This window comes from Nelumbo nucifera, chromosome 1, assembly GCF_055504915.1.
Source record: "Nelumbo nucifera cultivar China Antique chromosome 1, China Antique-T2T, whole genome shotgun sequence".
NCBI classification, from domain to species: Eukaryota; Viridiplantae; Streptophyta; class Magnoliopsida; order Proteales; family Nelumbonaceae; genus Nelumbo; species Nelumbo nucifera.
This window is the reverse complement of record NC_142649.1, coordinates 128,813,220-128,830,918: the sequence shown is the minus strand read 5'-3', so window position 1 is coordinate 128,830,918 and position 17,699 is coordinate 128,813,220. Positions and strand designations below refer to the sequence as shown.

General features: G+C 45.9%; 1 protein-coding gene across 1 annotated transcript; it reads right to left on the bottom strand.

Moving 5' to 3' along the window:
* Window positions 1-14,620: 14,620 nt before the first annotated feature.
* LOC148803815 (uncharacterized) lies at window positions 14,621-16,270 on the bottom strand. The gene is made up of 2 exons (XM_088897922.1): window positions 15,757-16,270; window positions 14,621-15,258 (listed from the first exon to the last, which is right to left on the bottom strand). The coding sequence occupies exons 1-2, from the start codon at window positions 16,268-16,270 to the stop codon at window positions 14,621-14,623; spliced, it is 1,152 nt and encodes a 383-aa protein (XP_088754048.1).
* Between the last annotated feature and the right edge of the window lie 1,429 nt (window positions 16,271-17,699).

Here is a 17,699-nt window from a genome sequence, read left to right as displayed (position 1 = left end):
TCCTCTTTGTCCAAACTGTCCACAACACTGCCAGTGGAATTACTCCTCAAATGGCTCTTCCATTTTTAGATAAGCCAGCTAGGTTCTAGCTCCAAAGTAACTCCAAAAACCCTTTTGGGAAGCACAAGGACACCTCGAAGCATCTCAAAGCCTTCAAACAAAGCTCCCTTGTGAACTTGCAGTGTAGAAATAAATTTTCCATGTGGTTGCCAAGGCCTTCCCGGGGTTGTCGGGGAATATGAGTACGCCTAGGGTTGCCAGGGAATGAGAGCGCGCCTAGGGTTGTTAGGGCCTTTCTGGGGTTGCCAGGGAATGAGAGCACACCTAGGGTTGTTAGGGCCTTTCTAGGGTTGCCAGGGAATGAGAGCGTGCCTAGGGTTGTTAGGGCCTTTCTAGGGTTTCCAGGGAATGTGAGTGCGCCTGGGGTTGTTAGGGCCTTCCCGGGGTTGCCGGGGAAATTGAGTGCAACTTCCCTGGGTACTCACTTTCTTTCAGCTCAGAGTACCTGGGGTGAATGACCCGGTGTGGTCACTTCGATGCTTAAGTTAGTACTGGGTTGGTTGTGAGTTGAAAGCAAATGATTATGAGAGCTAGAATGCACTAAATTGTGCATACCTGGGTCCCAGGTTTTGATACCCTTATATAATTGGGTTGTCGTGGGTCTCATGAAACACTTCCGTGATCCTCAACGTGAGCCGTAGGAGTCCGTTCCGCTTTAGAAGGTGGGTAACGTGCTAGCTGATAAGGCTTATCGCATTCGTCCGATTCGGGCGGAATGAGGATAAGGCCTACGGTTGTGTGGCATGATCCCGAAGGGCTCAGAGACAGTTGGTAGGCTTCTAGAAATCTGATGTGTGTCACCTCGATAGGTTAGGTCCCGAGTTACTCGAACCTCAATCATTGCTAAGGTCCCCGAGACACCCGAGGTAGCTTAGCCCACCGAGGTGGCAGGTGGCATTGAGATGGCGGCACGTGCTGAATCTCGGTCTAGCTGGCAGGTCGCATCCATGTGTCCTTCGTTTACTAGGTTGGGGCCAAATCACCCCTCATCAATTGCCCCCACTCCCCATGCCAGGGGTCCCAACTTGGCGCAGGGAGTTCATGATGAGCTCTAGTGGATTTGGCCCGATTTTCCTCCCGGTTGATGATCGGCGCAACGGTTTGACCACAATGACCCATCCAGCTTGATTAGGAAACCAAATCGCATGCCGGGGACACGCGGACGTCGCATGGGTTACTTAACTCCGCAGACCTCAAAATGTACACTCAACCAATTTTGACCTCAAGAGGCATGAAGCTAGTTTCCATGAGAGCCATTGGATCGCGTTGATCCAGACCGTTCAAGATCGGCTACAGCGGCTATAAATAGGGACCTTGGGGTCCCTTTTACCTCACCGTAAATTGTGTGCTCGTGGTCCTGAGGTCGCACGTTTGTTCCCAGGTCGGTGTTACCTACCTTTGTGCTCGAATCCACCCCCTTTTTACTGTCTTTAGGTAAGTTGCTTTTGTTCCTTGCCTTCTTTTTTCTTCAGTTCGGAATGTCTAGCTCTAGCACTGGTAGTTTGTTTGATATGAGTAGTGAGTCAACTGAGGCCGATGTGGGTACCTCAGTTGAGTCCGGTCCTATCGAGGCAAGCACCTCGTCACACCATTCTGGATCTAGCCCATCCGAAATGGACACTTCAACTTAGGAGCGAGAGGTCTCTAGGAAGGAAGCCTCTACTTTGCGTCTTTCTCGGAAGTTGGGGCCAGATTGCTTTGATCCTTTTGTGATAACGGCGGAGAGGCTCCAAGTGTTACTGACATATTATAAGTTCCCTGAGGACCATGGTTGGAGCATTCCATTAGAAGGGTACCCTTGGGACCATGATCGCGATGAGATCGTATTCGAAGAGCAATTGACTGTCAGGCTGCGCTTCCCACTCCATCCCTTTATTGTCAAAGTCATCAAATTTTTCAACATCACCATAGACCAACTCTACCTGAATTCGGTTCATACCATTGTAGGCCTCATCTCCCTTTTTCACGACTACGGAAGACCTTTAACCTTAGACATCTTCATCTCGATTTGTTCAATTAAGAAGAATCCCACTAGTGTTCCCTCGTCCGAAAAAACAAAGTTACTACCTGACCCCCGACCTAGGTACAAATCTTGTTTGATTACTCCAATAAAGTCTCGGCCTAGAAGAGAAGCTACTTCGTCGTCACTGTGGTTGGGGGGTGGCCGTTTCTGATACAGTGGAGGACGGCGATCAGTGACCTCGACATCAAGCTAGACAAGGAAGTGAAGAAGGAAATCTAGTCCTAGGCGAAGCTTAGGTTAAGTTTGAAGGATTTTCTAGCCGAGGAGAAACTAGTCGACGTGGGGCTAAGCTCGAGTAGGTCTCCACTTCGGTATGCACACACTTAATCTTTTTGCTTTGTTACTTTGGTTTACTTATCATTTTTTTTTTCTTGCAGGCACCATGTCGGATGTCTCGATCACTAGGTTGTTCTCGAACATGAAGAAGGGGAAGAAGAGGAAGGTTGTCCGTGATGTCCCCTAGGAGGTGGTACCTGAACCTGAGATCCTGGCTGATCCTGCTGCTCCTGCCAGGGAAAGGGTCCCGGTCATCGACCTGGTTGAAGAAGGCCAGGGAGCGAGATCGATGCCCTGCAAGCCCGAGATGGTCCAAGCTCTTGAATCTCAACCCAATTGTCCCAAGGTCGGTGGCTCCTTGCCAAACCCCGAGGAGAACCAAGGTATCTTCAATGCTCGGGTGGCCATCGCAAAGAGCAAAGAGGTCATCTTCCCCGACAAGGTGCTGAAGTATGCCAAACTGTCACCCGATCAACTAGCCACTAAGGCCCTAGGTCATCTCATGGTGGTATGCCTCTCCAATCTCCGCACTGAACTCTTTCATTTTTCATTTCTCTATACTTAGACTCATCATCTTCTCCTTTCTTGCAGATGAACTCCATGATTCATTCCTTCCTCAAGCAAGCCGAGCTGCATTACACCAAGGTGTAGGCTGTTGAGGCTAAGGCATCCGCCTCCAATGAGAGGGCAATGGTGGCTGAAAGCAAGTTGGTGAAGGCGGTGAGTCACATCTAGAAGCTCGAGGGCGATGTGAAGCCAAAAAAGAGATGAATTTTGGAGTTTGAGACCGAAGTCAAAGAAACGAAGAAACAACTCAGCCATCACGAAGAGGTCCATGCTCAGGAGATTAAAGATGCCAAAATGCGAGCTGTTGAGTTTTATAAAAGTTCTTCAGAGTACGACAGTTTCCAAGGCGAAGTCGCAACCAAGGCCTTTAGAAAGGGCTTCAAGTTGTGCCACTGGCTTACTAGGTAGACCTTCCCTCAACTCGACCTCAAGGACGTCACTACTATCGGGGTTACCACCGAGATGGTACTCCGATCCTAGGAGGAGGACCCTCATTCCGAAGAGGAGAGCGATGACAACTCCGTTGAGGGAATGGTAGAGAAGTCATGTAGCTAGGTTACTAGGGAGACCGATGAGGTAGGCGCCGTTGGAGTCACTACGGAAGATGAACTGAGAGATGCTATTGAAGGCAGGGACGAAGAGCCCCATCATAACTGAAACTTGCCTCTTTTCTTGGACCCCCAGTGTACATAGAACATATACCAAGCCTCTAAGCTTGGTTCAGTAGATTTTTTTTTTTTGCATGTACAAGAACAACATTTTGATTATAAAGTAAGGCAATACTTTCTTTTCTCATTGTGTGTATCACATATCGTCCAAAATTTCTGTGTAGATTATCCCGAGGTGCCAAACTGATGAGCAAGGCATGATTTGGAATAACTCGAAGTCAATGTGTCTGAAGTGAGCAGGCACCATAGGGTATGTGCCCGACCAATCTACACACCAATGAGGCTAAATTCCGAAGAAGTGACTGGGTCTTATGTTGCCCATGCTGAAGAGGTGACTAGGTCTTATTTAGTGTCGAGATCTCTTATTAGCTCGGCACCTTGGCCCTTAGGCCTTGGAAGCGACTCATAGTCCACTCTTCAATGCGCACCCTGACCAGCTCAATGGTCTTCTGGACTTAGTGGGTATTAGCTCGACACCTTAGCCCTTAGGCCTTGGGAGCGACTTGTAGTCCACTCTCTAGTGCATGCCTTGACCAGCTCGGTGGTCTTCTGGACTTAGTGAATTCTTGCGGATGTTTGACTCTCGATCCCATAGATAGTACCTCTTCAAGTTGTCAGTGTTCTAAGCGCGGGGTATTTGCTTCCCTTCCAGTGTCTCAAGCTCGTGTGTGCCTTCACCAAAAACCCGTCTCACTCTATACGGACCCTCCCAGTTCGGTTCGAGCTTACCTATGCCAGGCTCAGGTACCATCACCTTGCGGAGTACCAAGTTGCCAACTCAAAACTGACGTCTCTTGACTCAAGCGTTGTAGTACCAAGCTCCCTACTGTTGGTAGGCCGCAATCTAGATGTAGGCTAGGTCACGTACTTCCTCAATCAAGTCAAAGTTTGTCCACAGTTCATCATCATTAGCCTCTTTGTCGTATGCCTCTCGTCGTAGGGTTGGTACTTCGATCTCAGTTGGGATTACGGCCTCCACTCCGTATGTCAAATTAAACGACGTCTCACCTATTGTGGTCTTGACGGTCATTCTGTAGGCCCAAAGGACACTGGGAAATTCGTCTATTCATAAACCTTTAGCTCGTGCTAAGCGAGCTTTCAATCTGTGGAGTATGGCCCTATTCTCCACTTCGGCATGTCCGTTCGCTTGAGGGTGTGCTTCCAATGTGAAATTCTATTAGATCCCCATCTCGGCACACTAGTTCTAGAACTTGATATCCTCGAACTGCTTCCCAATGTTTGATATCAACACTTTAGGTAGTCCAAAGTGGCAGACTATGTTCTTCCAGAAAAAAAATTCTATGCACTCCAGGTTGTGATCGTCATCAGGGGCTCGGCTTCCACCCACATCGTGAAGTAATCCACTGTCATGACCAGAAACCTTCTCTACCTAGTTGCTGGTGAGAATGGACCGAGAATATCTATCCTCTACTGGGCGAAAGGCCACGGGCTAGTTAGATACTTTACTTTGGTTATAGGTTGAAGGAGGATGTTGGTGTGCCTCTAGCAATTGTTGCATATTTTGACGAGCTCGAGTGCATCCGCTTTCATGGTGGGCCAATACTACCCTTGCCTTAATGTTTTTTGGGTGAGCACCCTACTCCCCAGGTGTCCTCCACAGAGACCTTCATGGATCTCGTGGAGTACCTGATCTACTTCTAAAGGCCGCAAGCAACGCAAGTAGTGGAGTACCTAGTCGCCATAGACCAACTTGGTTCTGCTTGCAATACGGGAGCGACCTCTTTTGCCCCCCAAGAAGGTTGGGTCTAGGAAGGTCTTCTATGTACACCGTCATCATGTTGTCACTTGTGCTTGCTAACTTTGATAATGTGCCGACCTTGGCATTCTCCGACCACGGTACTTGTTGTTAGACAGTTTTGTATGCCCTTAGCTTCAATCCGATTTGAAGTACTTTTGTTATTTAGTGGAAATAAATAAAATTGCATGTTTGATTCATGTTGTTTGGTTTAATTCTGTGTAAAATCCTAAAACTGGACACTTATAGAGACTCGTGTTAGTTTTAAATATTCACAGCCGTTGGATAAGTCTGGGGAGATTTATCTTGCCAAGGCTGATACTGGTGTGCCACCAAGTGTTGGGATGGCCTGTCTCACCCACCAGGGTAAAACCCGAGGCACATGCAGTATGGGATTACTTGAATCCTTCAACCGGACCAGATTTCCAGTATTGCCCTAGACCTTAGAGACAGATGGGCAAAATTGGAAAGTTACACCTGACCCCTAGACTCGATTATGACATTTCACTAGGTGTCGGATCAGGCTGTCTTTGATATGCCAATCAGTGAGATCCTTAAATGGGGATCAAAACCTGGGTATGTTGGGACAGTCTGAGAATTCATCTGAGTGGGTGATCATAGTGACAGGATCAGCCTCTTTTTCGGACAAAGGGTAATGATCGGGAATGCACTCTCTGATGGAAACCAAACTACCGGCAGTTGATTTCAATTGTTGGAATTTTGTTTTGCAAAATTAATATATTTATATATATATATGTACGGTTTCGAATTGTTTGCAAATGGTTTTAATTCCCGGGATCCATGTGAGTGGAGAGTGCGGCATTGTTCCTTGGAGCCGAGGGAGAGTTCCTCTCTTGTCGGGCAGTGCTTGATCATTAAGGGCTGAGAGGTTAAGTGTAAGACCATTTAGGATAGTACCTGATGGGCTAATCTTGCACCTGTCCACAGTCCCTAGGTTTTTATAAGATGGCTTGGCCTAGGGACCACTTAATATAAGTGTTGGGCCCATAGGGTCCATATGATGGGCTCAGGGGTTTATTGAGTTTTTCAGTGAATTCGGCTGGGCCTTGTATTAAAGGCTGGGCCGAACCCATGTGGCTGGTGTGTAGATCAATGCTTGGGTCCCACGCCATACAAAGAAGCCCAACTGGGTAGCAGATTGGAAACTAGTTAAACACTGAACATATAATGGGCCAAAAGCCCATTTCGAGCTGGGCTGATATGATCACCCATCTATGGGGCGAATCTGAGATTAATGTTAGTAAAAGGATTGGGCCTTTAACCTTATCCACTCCAGGAGACCAAATTCAAATTAGATTTGAATCTGGTAACCTCCTGATAAGATCAGGAGTAAACTAACTTAATCTGCAGATAGGATTAAGATAATCCCCTATCCAAATACAGATTTGGATTGGGATAACTCCTAATTAGGAGGTTTCTTAATCAAGAAGAAAAGAGGAGAAACCCAACAGAAACATATCAGAATTCGAACCAGGGTTTGTGTGAAAGAAAACTCCCTGCGAATTGAGATTAGATCTCATTCCTACTCCAGAGAGAAGAGAAGCAGTTCAGCCATCTTCGTCCCTGGATTTCTCCTCCTGCCGCCGCCATTCCCTCTTGCAAGATTCGATCTTTGCAGCAATAGGAAGTCAAGAAATCAGTTCTTGACATCAGTCTTGCAGGAAAGACTGAAGAAGATTTGGTGTTCAGGGTTTCCAAAGGATTCTTGCGAAGGATCCAGTGTGTAGGACGCACCCTGCTGGTTCCGTTCCATCCACAGCTGTGTCATCTTCAGTAGGAGCGGATCTTGGTTTCTTCTTTGGGCGTGAACACCAACTTTGGGAGATACTGCTTCTCCGGATCAGGTATATTCCTCCCTTTTACCTTTTGGTTCAGATCTGGTTCGATTATGGTTCAAGTAAGATCCTTGAATATGGTATTCTAAATTTAGGGAATACGATTTCCAGTTGGAAGAAAGTAGGAAATTTTTTGAAATTCGCCCACCCATTCCACAACCTTTTTGGCATCCATTAGATGGATCCTACCATTCTTTCAGTGGTATCAGAGCCACAGGTTCGAATCTTGAATCAAAAGAAAATCAGATCTGACCCTGCGCAGATGGATAGAAGTTGTTCTTCCAAGATTTGCGCAAATTGCTTTCTTTTTTTTCAAGAAATGGTTTCTTGTCAAGGGCAATTGATCTGAAATTAATTTTGTTAAATCCAAAATTTATTTTGTATTGTACTTTATTTATTTTGATTTAATGGACTGTTCGAACCTGGAGATCGCAGTGCAGATTTGGCGCAGATGTTCTGCGCACCCTTTTTTCCTTTCTATTTATTTATTTCATTCAATTCGGTCTGTAAATAATTTTTTTTATTTTCTAGACTGAATGTATAGGATTTGATCAAGAATGTAATTAATTAATAGAAATAGGATTTCTGTTATTTATTTTCTTGATTAAAGAAGAAGGAAGAAGATGGCGGCGCTGGAGATTTGCAGATGGAGAAATCGCTTCCTGCGATTTGCAGTTTGTGAAACTGCAACATTGGTGATTAACCTCTGCTTTGCAGGTGGTGTGAACAGTCCATAATTGATTTGTGATTGTTTAAAATTCAAGATTATTAATTTCAGATCTTTCATGAATTAATTCTTGAATTGAAAATCAGTTTTGGACCTTTTCGGACTAGATTGGACCAAAACTGTTTGGACCGAATCTGGGTTTCAAAGGGGACTGTTTTTCAGTCCATATTTCTCACACTTGCTGTTCCAAATCTGATGTTCAATAATAGGGATTAATTCAGCCCACCTGTAAAGCCCAGTTTTAAAGGGTTAAAACTGCAAAAGCCCATTATTGTGAGATAAGCTGTATGGGCCGAACTGCTAACTGTGATTCAGCCCATACACCTAGTAGACATTAATTGTTAATGATTTAGATTTTAAATGGGCTATTTGATGGGCTTTACAGCAGTTAATTGATTGGATCAATTCCTCCTTTACATGTGATGTTTGGATGTTTGATGTGTTGCGACCATGAGCCATAAGCACTTGGCCCAAGAAGACTCGTTAGTGGCTCTTGCGCACACCATGGCTGAATGCACATCATTGCCATGGTGTCCCTTAAGGTCATTAGATGACCCTTCTTTGCTTGGTGGGCCCCACAACCCTGAAAAGGGATGCGTACGGAACCCCTAGCTGATTAAGGCCCACCAGAAATCTGACTTTATGAAAGTCAGTGGGAGCCACTCTGGTTTGACCTAAATTAGAACTAGGGCGTAATTTCGTTCCCTCTAGCAAATATGAACGCATGCAATAGGGAGATCCATATGATGGACTCTCTAAAGGCCTTCCATCATTAGCACAATGATGGGTCCTTCAGTAATGAGGAAACGCACCATAAAATTGGGCTATCCATTTGCTGTTGGATCTGTCAGAGTGTTTCATAAGATGATAGGGGCGTCATAGACCAATGTGGGAGGGGCTTCACCAGAAAATGGGAAATCTCTCACGGTACCTTGGCGTAACCTGAATATGATGGGTAAGCACTCACTGGACAGAAAGGTTTACCTGAAAATGACTCTGAACCTTGTCTGACAGAGGCCAAAAAGGGAAACTCATTTGATGAGTGGATATGATCCGTCACAGAAAGGTGGTGGGGTTATGCAGCTGAAACAGTTGGCTTCACGCACCCCATGTGATTTTCTACATTTCTAGAGACATTTTGTCGTCTCCGTCACTGAGAAAGGAGGGAAATCTCAGAGATGAACAAATGGGAATGGAACATAGATTAAAATCCATATCTATGTAGGTAACATGAATCAAACTAAGGTTGTGGACTAACGTCTTTGTTGTTTTATCAGAAAATGGCAAACGGTCAATTTGCAAAGCTTCTAGACGATAACAAGCTTAAGGGCCCAAACCATGCCGACTGGTACAGAAATCTTATGCTGGTCCTAACTTCCGAAAAGTTAGACAAGGTGGTGAAAAATCCTACCCCGGAACGTCCGGGTGATAGGGCTTCTGAGGCCCGTAGGAGGGACTACCAAGATTGGGAGGATAAGAACTCCCTAGCCCGCTGCTTTGTCATTGCCTCATTAGACAACTCAATACAGAGGCAGTTCGATCAGATCGAACTAGCCAAGGACATATTGGACAGTCTAAGAACAATGTATGAAGAGCAGAACCGTTCTACTCGACAGAAGGTCCTGAAATTGTTCATGATCGTGCAGATGTCCAAAGGGCAGAAAGTTCATGACCATTGTCTTCGGATGATGGGATACATTAACAAACTAGAAGCTCTTAGATCCGGGCTAGATCTTGGCACGCAAGTGGATGCCATCCTAAATTCTTTGCCCTCTTCCTTCAATGCGTTCACAATGAACTACAATATGAATAAGCTGAATGTCAGCGTCCAGGAACTCAGCAATATGTTGCAGAGAGCCGAGGATCTACTCAAGAAGGATGAGCCTGTGGTTATGCTTGCCGAAGCTAACAAATCGGGCAAGAAAAAGAGAAAGGCAAAGAAGCCCCAAAAGAAAGCTACCAAACCTAAGAAGTAGAAGAAGAACAAGGCATTTGATGTCTATCACTTCTGCAAGCAGACCGGACACTAGAAGAGGAATTGTCCTGCCTACCTGGAATCTAAGAAAGGTAACATCGAAACTTGTGTCATAGAAACTAATATGTTAGTTACTTCTGTGTCCTGGTGTGTTGACTCCGGGGCTTCAACTCATGCGTGTAACTCACTGCAGGGGTTCAAAGTTAGCAGAAGATTGAGTGAAGGCGAAGTGACACTATTTTTGGGAACAACTGCAAGTGTTGCAGCTGCGGCAATAGGAACCGTAGAATTAGTTTTTAGAGAAGGAGTACTTGTGCTTAAAGATTGTCTTTATGTATAGAACTTGAGAAGAAATTTAATTTCTGTTTCTAAACTGTGCTGATGGATATATTGTTTATTTTAGTAATATGATTACTGTTAAACGGAATAACAAATTCATCGCATGCGGGGAACTGGAGAACGGTCTCTATGTTCTACATCCTTCTCTAGAATCTAACTTAATCGAAACTACGTCGGTCAAAAATCCCAAGAAAAGGAATTGTGATACAGTAAATCCCACGTGCCTATGGCATTACTGACTTGGCTATATCGGTGTTGACCGAATCACAAGGCTGGTAAAGGATGGTTCTTTGGATTTTCTAATCGTAGAAAATCTTCCCACTTGTGAACCTTGCCTTCAAGGTAAGATGTCTAAGCGGCCATTCGACGGTAAGCCTGAAAGATCTGTAGGCACACTTGACCTAATACATACTGATGTATGTGGTCCCCTGAGTGTTAGGACACGGAATCAACACATGTATTTCATCACCTTTACAGATGATGTGGCAAACCAATTGACTAAGCCACTGACACAGAAGGTGTTTGAGAAACACGTGGAAAGTATGGGACTCCGGCTTGTACCAGATTGGACCTAAGTGCAAGTGGGAGCTGTTAGACAGTTTTGTATGCCCTTAGCTTCAATCCGATTTGATGTACTTTTGTTATTCAGTGGAAATAAATAAAATTGCATGTTTGATTCATGTTGTTTGGTTTAATTCTGTGTAAAAACCTAAAATTGGACACTTATAGAGACTCATGTTAGTTTTAAATATTCACAACCGTTGGATAAGTCTGGGGAGATTTATCCTGCCAAGGCTGATACTAGTGTGCCACCAAGTGTTGGGATGGCCTGTCTCAGCCACCAGGGTAAGACCCGAGGCACATGTAGTATGGGATTACTTGAATCCTTGAACCGGACCAGATTTCCAGTATTGCCCTGGACCTTGGAGACAGATGGGCAAAATTGGAAAGTTACACCTGACCCCTAGACTCGATTATGACATTTCACTAGGTGTCGGATCGGGCTGTCTTTGATATGCCAATCAGTGAGATCCTTAGATGGGGATCAAAACCTGGGTATGTTGGGACAGTCTGATAATTCATCTAAGTGGGTGATCATAGTGACAGGATCAGCCCATTTGTCGGTCAAAGGGTAATGATCGGGAATGCACTCTCTCTGATGGAAACCAAACTGCCGGCAGTTGATTTCAATCGTTGGAATTTTGTTTTGCAAAATTAATATATTTATATATATATGTACGATTTCGAATTGTTTGCAAATGATTTTAATTCCCGGGATCCATGTGAGTGGAGAGTGCGGCATTGTTCCTTGCAGCCGAGGGAGAGGTCCTCTCTTGTCGGGCAGTGCTTGATCATTAAGGGCTGAGAGGTTAAGTGTAAAACCATTTAGGATAGTACCTGATGGGCTAATCTTGCACCTGCCCACAGTCCCTAGGTTTTTATAAGATGGATTGGCCCAGTGACCACTTAATGTAAGTGTTGGGCCCATAGGGTCCATATGATGGGCTCAGGGGTTTACTGAGTTTTTCAGTGAATTCGGCTGGGCCTTGTATTAAAGGCTGGGCCGAACCCATGTGGCTGGTGTGTAGATCAATGCTTGGGTCCCACGCCATACAAAGAAGCCCAACTGGGCAGTAGATTGGAAACTAGTTAAACACTGAACATATAATGGGCCAAAAGCCCATTTCGAGCTGGGCTGATATGATCACCCATCTATGGGGCGAATCTGAGATTAATGTTAGTAAAAGGATTGGGCCTTTAACCTTATCCACTCCAGGAGACCAAATTCAAATTAGATTTGAATCTGGTAACCTCCTGATAAGATCAGGAGTAAACTAACTTAATCTGCAGATAGGATTAAGATAATCCCCTATCCAAATACAGATTTGGATTGGGATAACTCCTAATTAGTAGGTTTCTTAATCAAGAAGAAAAGAGGAGAAACCCAACAGAAACATATCAGAATTCGAACCAGGGTTTGTGTGAAAGAAAACTCCCTGCGAATTGAGATTAGATCTCATTCCTACTCCAGAGAGAAGAGAAGCAGTTCAGCCATCTTCGTCCCTGGATTTCTCCTCCTGTCGCCGCCATTCCCTCTTGCAAGATTCGTTCTTTGCAGCAATAGGAAGTCAAGAAATTAGTTCTTGACATCAGTCTTGTAGGAAAGACTGAAGAAGATTCGGTGTTCAGGGTTTCCAGAGGATTCTTGCGAAGGATCCAGTGTGTAGGGCGCACCCTGCTAGTTCCGTTCCATCCACAACTGTGTCATCTTCAGCATGAGCGGATCTTGGTTTCTTCTTTGGGCATGAACACCAACTTTGGGAGATACTGCTTCTCCGGATCAAGTATATTCCTCCCTTTTACCTTTTGGTTCAGATCTGGTTCGATTATGGTTCAAGTAAGATCCTTGAATATGGTATTCTAAATTTAGGTAATACGATTCCTAGTTGGAAGAAGGTAGGAAATTTTTTGAAATTCGCCCACCCATTCTGCAACCATTTTGGTGTCCATTAGATGGATCCTACCATTCTTTCACTTGTCGGATAAACCAGGAGAGGAAGGAGGGCAGAAGTTCCCTTACTTTGGCCAAATAAGCCATCATGACGGGTTCCTGAGCCTCGTAGTCACCATTTACTTGGTTTACGACCAACTAGGAATCATTGCATACTACGGTGTGCTTCGCGTCGATCTCCTTCGCCAAGTTCAGCCTGGCTATCAACGCCTCGGACTCTGCCTCATTGTTTGATAACTCAAAATCGAACCAGAGAGCGTACTCTAGCTTCACCTCGCTCGGCCCGTATAGTATGAGTCTGGCACCACTTCCTCGCTGATTAGACGAGTCGACAACATGGAGGATCCAGGGCTCCTCATCCTAGGCTGGGGTTTCCCAAATCGGAACTAGTGTCGCACTGGTCGACGCCTTCGACGTGCTAGCCGCCTCAACCACCTCAGTGGCTGGCATGCTGATCGTGCATTTCAGGACAAAATCTGCCAAGACTTGGGCTTTAATCACTGGGCATAGCTTGAACCGGATGTTGTACTTGCTCAACCCGATGGCCCACTTCATTAATCTTCCTAAGACCTCGAGCTTCTGTAGGACATTCTTCAAGGGTCTATTGGTGAGGACGACGATCGTGCGAGCTTGAAAATGTGGGCGTAGCTTCCGATATGCAATGCCTAGGGCGTAGACCAGCTTCTCGATGTCGGGGTATCTTGTCTCGGCAGCCGACAAAACTTTGCTCACATAGTAGATGGGCCATTGAACTTGGTCTACTTCTCTAATTAGTACCGGGCTAACCACCTCGTCACTCATAGAGAGGTATAGCTTCAGCTCATCTCCTTCTTCAGGTCGAGTTAAAACCGATGGTGTACTCAGGTATTTCTTTAGCTCATCAAATGCGAGCTAACACTCCTCAGACCATTCGAAGTCCTCATTCTTTTTAATTGCCTTGAAGAAGGATAGACATTGACCCGCCGACTTAGACATAAACCGGCTTAGGGCGGTCACCCGATCAATTAACCTTTATACTTCCTTTATTTTCCAAGGTGGTCTCATATATAATATGGCCTTTATTTTATTCAGGTTGGCCTCAATGCCACATAGGTTCACTACATAACCAAGGAATTTGCCCGACATGACCTCGAAGTCACACTTGTTCGGATTGAGCTTCATGTTAAACTTCCTTAGAATTTGGAAAATATAGTTTAAATCATCGATTAAAGAATTTGAATACTGGGTCTTTACGACCATGTCATCTATATAACACTCATTTTATTGGCAATCAATGGTTCAAAAAACTTTATTTACAAGGTGCTAGAAGGTCGCTCCAACATTTTTCAGTTCGAAGGGCATGACTTTATAATAGTATAGCCCTTGTTCGGTTACAAATAAAGTCTTCTCCTGATTGGCTAAGTCCATCCTAATCTGGTTATAGCTGAAGTAGCGCCCATGAAGCTCAACAATTCATGCCCCGATGTCACATCTCCCAGGCGATCTATTCTAGGAAGGGGGAAGCAGTCCTTCGGGTAGGCCCTATTGAGGTCAGTGTAGTCGATGCACATGTACCACTTTCCATTGAACTTCTTCACCAGTATTGGGTTGGCCATCCATCTTGGGTATTGGACCTCCTTAACGAAGTCTGCTGCGAGGAGCTTCCCAACCTGCTCATCAACTACCCTCCACCGCTTCGGGGGTGAGGTTTCGTTTTCTTTGTCTAATTGGCTTGACTAAAGGGGTCCACATTAAGTTTGTGAGTTATTATACTAGGGCCAATGCCGGGCATTTCTACCGCGGACCAAGCAAAAACATCTAAGTTACTAAGTAAGAAACTTACTAGTTGTGACCAAAGTGGTTCACTTAGCAGAGCGTCGATCTAGAGGGTCTTCGTCAGCTCGGCATCTGAGACCGGGACCTGGATCGTCTCCTCTATTGGGGCAACTCGCTCTTCTGTGTGCTCAAGGGGTGGCTCTAGTTTGATGTCGTCCACCAACTTTGTGTTGCCCTTCAGCGCGGCTACGTAGCACTTACGAGACTCAAGTTGACCGCCCTGTACTACCCTCACTCCACAGCTTGTCAAGAACTTCATGGATAAGTAGTAGGTCGACACCACCGCACATAGGGCGTGCAAGATGGGCCAACCTAGAATAGCGTTATAGGGGGACGAAGTCGCGACCACTAAGAACGTGTGCTCGAAGCGCAACAAGTTGGGTCTCACCACGTCGCCGCTAAACCTGAGTAAGGGCGTACTTGTTGTCTTCGGATCCTTGTGCTCCAACTGTAACTTGTAAATTGCTTCTAGGAATAGGGTGCCAGCCAAACTCTTAGAGTCTACTAGCACCCGCTTTACCTCGAAGTTGTTGATCACAAGCTTGACTATAAGGGCATCATTGTGCAAATATTGAATCCCGTGCGCACTGTCATCAGCGAAGTTAATTGCCTCCTCCACCCAAGGCCATTTTGGCGGGTTCTCTACTTCATGCTCAAGCTCCCGAACTAAAGCTTTTCCTGTTGCTGTGCTGCACCACACAACAATGGACCCACCGATGATCATATTGATCACCCTGCAGATTGACCTGTCCTCTGGTGGTAGCAATTGCCAAGGTGGTTGCTGGTTGTTCCTCCTGCTCAATTCAAGAGCTTCTCTTCGCTAGTCGACCTATTAGTCTGCCGTCTCCTTGTCCTCATGCTTGATAAACATTTTCAAGTATCCATGGAAAATCAACTCTTTGATCTCGTCCTTGAGATTCTTTTAACCTTCTGTGTTGTGCCCAACGTCACAATGAAAATGGCAATAAGCGCTTGGATTTCTGGTTGCTAGATCTCTTCACATCCTGGGTGGCCATTCGACATAACCAATATCCTTGATTGCCATCAGAATTTCTCCTAACTTTGTGTTAAGGGGGGTGTAGCTAGACCTCTGGATTGGAGGGGTTCTAGATCGCCCACCTGACCTAGAACCCCGAGGTGATGACCTTCTTGGGGACTTACTTCTCTTGTGTGGGGACTTACTTTGCTTTGGCGACTTTCTCTTCTGTTGCCGATGCTTGCTGCTATTCGTACCTTCATCTTCTCTATTCCCCTTCTCACTTTGTTGGGGCTTCGTCTTGGACTCGAGGGCTTCTTCCATTTGCATGAACTTGTCGAGATCTCCGAGGAACTTCTCCATTGTCTTTGGAGGGTTCACCTCGAGGTGCCATGAGAATTTGGCATGGCGAACTCCCTTCTGATTTGTGGTGAGATGCACGGCTGGGTCGAGGTCAAGCATTTGTAAGCATTCTTCATTGAATTGCCTGGCGTAGCCCCTGATTGACTCATTCTCCCCCTGGACAACATTCAGAAGGCTCACTGCAGATTTCAGGCATTTCTTACTTGTGATGAAATGAGCAGTAAATAGGTCTGTGAACTGCTGCCAACTCTTGATTGAACCCGATGCTAGGTTCCTATACCATAGACTGGTCGAACCTATGAATGTGGTAGAGAAAGCCACGCACAGGCTTGCTTCGTCTGCTTCATTGAGCAACATCAGGGACTAGAAAGCATTGACGAGGTCATTGGGGTCAGACTTCCCATTGTAGGCCTCCAGCGCGGGTATCTTGAATCCTTGCAGCCTTGGGGTTGAAAGAATTTCTGATGTTAAGGGGGGGAGGGTTGGCTTAACAATACAGAAGTTAGCTATGCATCTATTGAGCTCACTTCCTCCGTCGGAGGTTTGCTTCTCGGTGGGCTGCTCCTCACTGATGCTCGGTGCGCTCTGTGATGGTGCTGCTTCTTCGCTGCCTCATTGTTGGTGTTGTTCACTTCAGTGTTGTTCGACACCTCAACTCTGGGACACTCCCATTCTCAAATACTATCACGAGGCGGGAGTTGGTTCTTGTTGCTCGCATCCTCATGGGCATGAACTTGATGCTGATCGTTGCAGGGGACTGAGGGGTCTCGGTGTGAGCCTACACCTCTTGCCCAATTGCTGACTTAGGGGTTGCGGTTTTCATGCCTTAAGTGTTGCTGCTAGTCAGTCCTAGACTGGTGGATGTTCTCGAGCCGTTCTTTCTGGTTCTCCACCTGGGAAGGTCAGGGTGTGTGCTAACCTGCTACTCGGTCCCGAGGTGGGGTCTAGACCTAGAAAGGTGGTGGTGTGCGCTGACTTGCCGCTCGATCACGAGGTGGGGTCCGAACCCGAGGAGGGACTGGGATCTGAGATGTCCCAACACCACAGGGAGGGGATCGGTGCACATTCTACTAATGTTGATTTTGGTTTTGGAGTGGTGGAAACTGTTGTTGATGCTGTTGGTACTGCTGAAACCAATGGATTTGTTGCATCTGGAGCTACATAACTCGAACGCTTTGGACCGGCTCGTCAAACTGCTGATGCCCAACCCTAGGAGGAACCGATGAGGGCTTTGGGACTGAGAAGGTGGTACTCACCTAAGGTAGCAGAGCATGAAACGGCTGGGTGTAGAACAATTGCTGAGTTTGAGTTTTTGGAACCCCTAGGATGGTGAGGGGAATGGTGAACTAGCCGATGCAGACCGTGGCGAACTCTTGTCTGACAGAGGTCTGTTTCTGTCCCCAGAGACGATCATATCAATGCTCTTTCCGATGTTGTTGGTAGATGCCATTGATGAAGTATTAAGATATATGGAAGAGGTAAAGCACTTGACTTTCTTGTCGGTTTCCATAGACGGCACCAATTGATGGTGCATGATCTGGATGCTCCTAGCTAGAGGGCAGCTTGGATGCCAATGCTTAGCTGGTCGGTCGAACTGCAAAGAAACAAAGCTCAGAGTACCTGGGGCGGATGACCCTGTGTGGTCACTCCGATGCTTAAGTTAGTACTGGGTTGGTTGTGAGCTGAAAGCAAGTGAGTATGAGAGCTAGAATGCCCTAAATTGCGGGTACTTGGGTCTCAAGTGTTGATACCCTTATATAAATGGGTTGTCGTGGGTCTCACGAAA

Bases quoted from the DNA above. Each gene is read 5' to 3' on its own strand.
- LOC148803815 (XM_088897922.1), bottom strand. From the start codon at position 16,270: ATGTTGCTCAATGAAGCAGACGAAGCAAGCCTGTGCGTGGCTTTCTCT. The intron at 15,259-15,756 runs GTAAGTCCCCAC...GGTGCAGCACAG, and splicing joins GAGAAAGTCGCCAAAGCAAA to CAACAGGAAAAGCTTTAGTT.